General features: G+C 59.6%; 1 protein-coding gene across 1 annotated transcript in view; it reads left to right on the top strand.

Moving 5' to 3' along the window:
- Window positions 1-1,189, top strand: part of PCSK7 (proprotein convertase subtilisin/kexin type 7) — a gene marked incomplete at its 5' end in the record, with an annotated part of 14,787 nt that overhangs the window by 8,916 nt on the left and 4,682 nt on the right. The window contains one exon of the mRNA XM_010297325.1: window positions 766-888. Coding sequence (XP_010295627.1) covers window positions 766-888 — 123 coding nt within the window. The remainder of the gene's footprint in view (window positions 1-765; window positions 889-1,189) is intronic.

Raw genomic sequence — 1,189 nt, 5'->3', positions numbered from 1 at the left:
AGCACGGCTGGCCCGGCCGAAGGGCCAGCACGCATCTCTGCAATGCCGCCCCGCAGTCGGTGCAGTGGGAAAGCGCAGAGCTCTGCCCTGCTCTGGCCTTTCCTCAGGCTCTCCGGGGAGTCGGGCTCATGGAAACAGACACAACAGAGAGCTCGGTGGCAAATGCAGCCCTTCCTTTCGCTCGGCCCCGACTCCAGCACAGCTTCGCTGCAGAAAGCGGGAGTGGGAACTGATGGGAGCTGCCTGATTCGGCCTAGGGACAGGGCTTCTTCCCCACCCCTCTGGGGAGCAGGAATCCGTGTCCAGCTAATGCTGTACTCGCTCTGGCACAGGGCAGTGTTTTCCACAACTGCAAGCCAGTGTTGCCGGAGTACTACGACCCGATAAGTGGTGGGCCCCAGATCTGTCCTGGCCCAGCTCTTGTTGATTTAGAGGACTTGGTTCCTTCTCCCCAAGGCTTCTGCTGTCCCACAGACTGTGGCTTGGGCAGCAGGGAGCAGCTGGGACGTTTCAGAGCAGAGGCATTTGTGCCCTTTTGTGCTGCTTGATTTCCTTTCCGAGGAGCTGGGAAGCCTGCTTGTCCTGGGACTTGTTTCAAACAAAGGTCAACCTGTTTCTTTCTAAAAAGGCCATGTGGGTTTGCTTCCCCGCTGCTGTGGGCTGTTTCTGAGCCTCCTTCCCTTCAGGCCTGCTTCCCTTTGCTCTGGGTTTGCAGGGCTGCCGGTGTCCCCCAAGGTAATGAAAGCACCCCACGTTTCTTTTCAGTACGAGGATCGTCACGCGAAGTGGGACATCAACCAGGCCGGCTTCAGCCACAGCCATCAGCACGGCTTCGGCTTGCTGAACGCCTGGAGGCTGGTTAACGCTGCCAAGGTAATTCCCCTCCCCGTCCCAGGCCTGCCCCGTGGGCAGGTAGAGCAGACGCAGCCCGGTGCCGGGGTTGCCGTGGGGTGATACGGTTGCCGTTCAAGGCCAGCACTTTGGCCGTCATCCTGCCAGCCCTCACTATAAGGCTGCTTTCGGTATGAAGTCACGAGGATTTCGGCAACGCCTGAACCTGCACCCGAGTGCTACGCTCTCAGCACTATATATAGCCATGGGCGAGAGCTGTCGCTGGTGGGAGACGACAGCTCTGATTCATGGCTTGGGGAGTTTCGTCAGCAGCCCCGGCGCTGTCCTCCCTACGCAG

Source organism: Phaethon lepturus, unplaced genomic scaffold, assembly GCF_000687285.1.
Source record: "Phaethon lepturus isolate BGI_N335 unplaced genomic scaffold, ASM68728v1 scaffold27891, whole genome shotgun sequence".
Classification (NCBI taxonomy): Eukaryota; Metazoa; Chordata; class Aves; order Phaethontiformes; family Phaethontidae; genus Phaethon; species Phaethon lepturus.
This window is presented reverse-complemented; position numbering and strand designations above follow the sequence as displayed.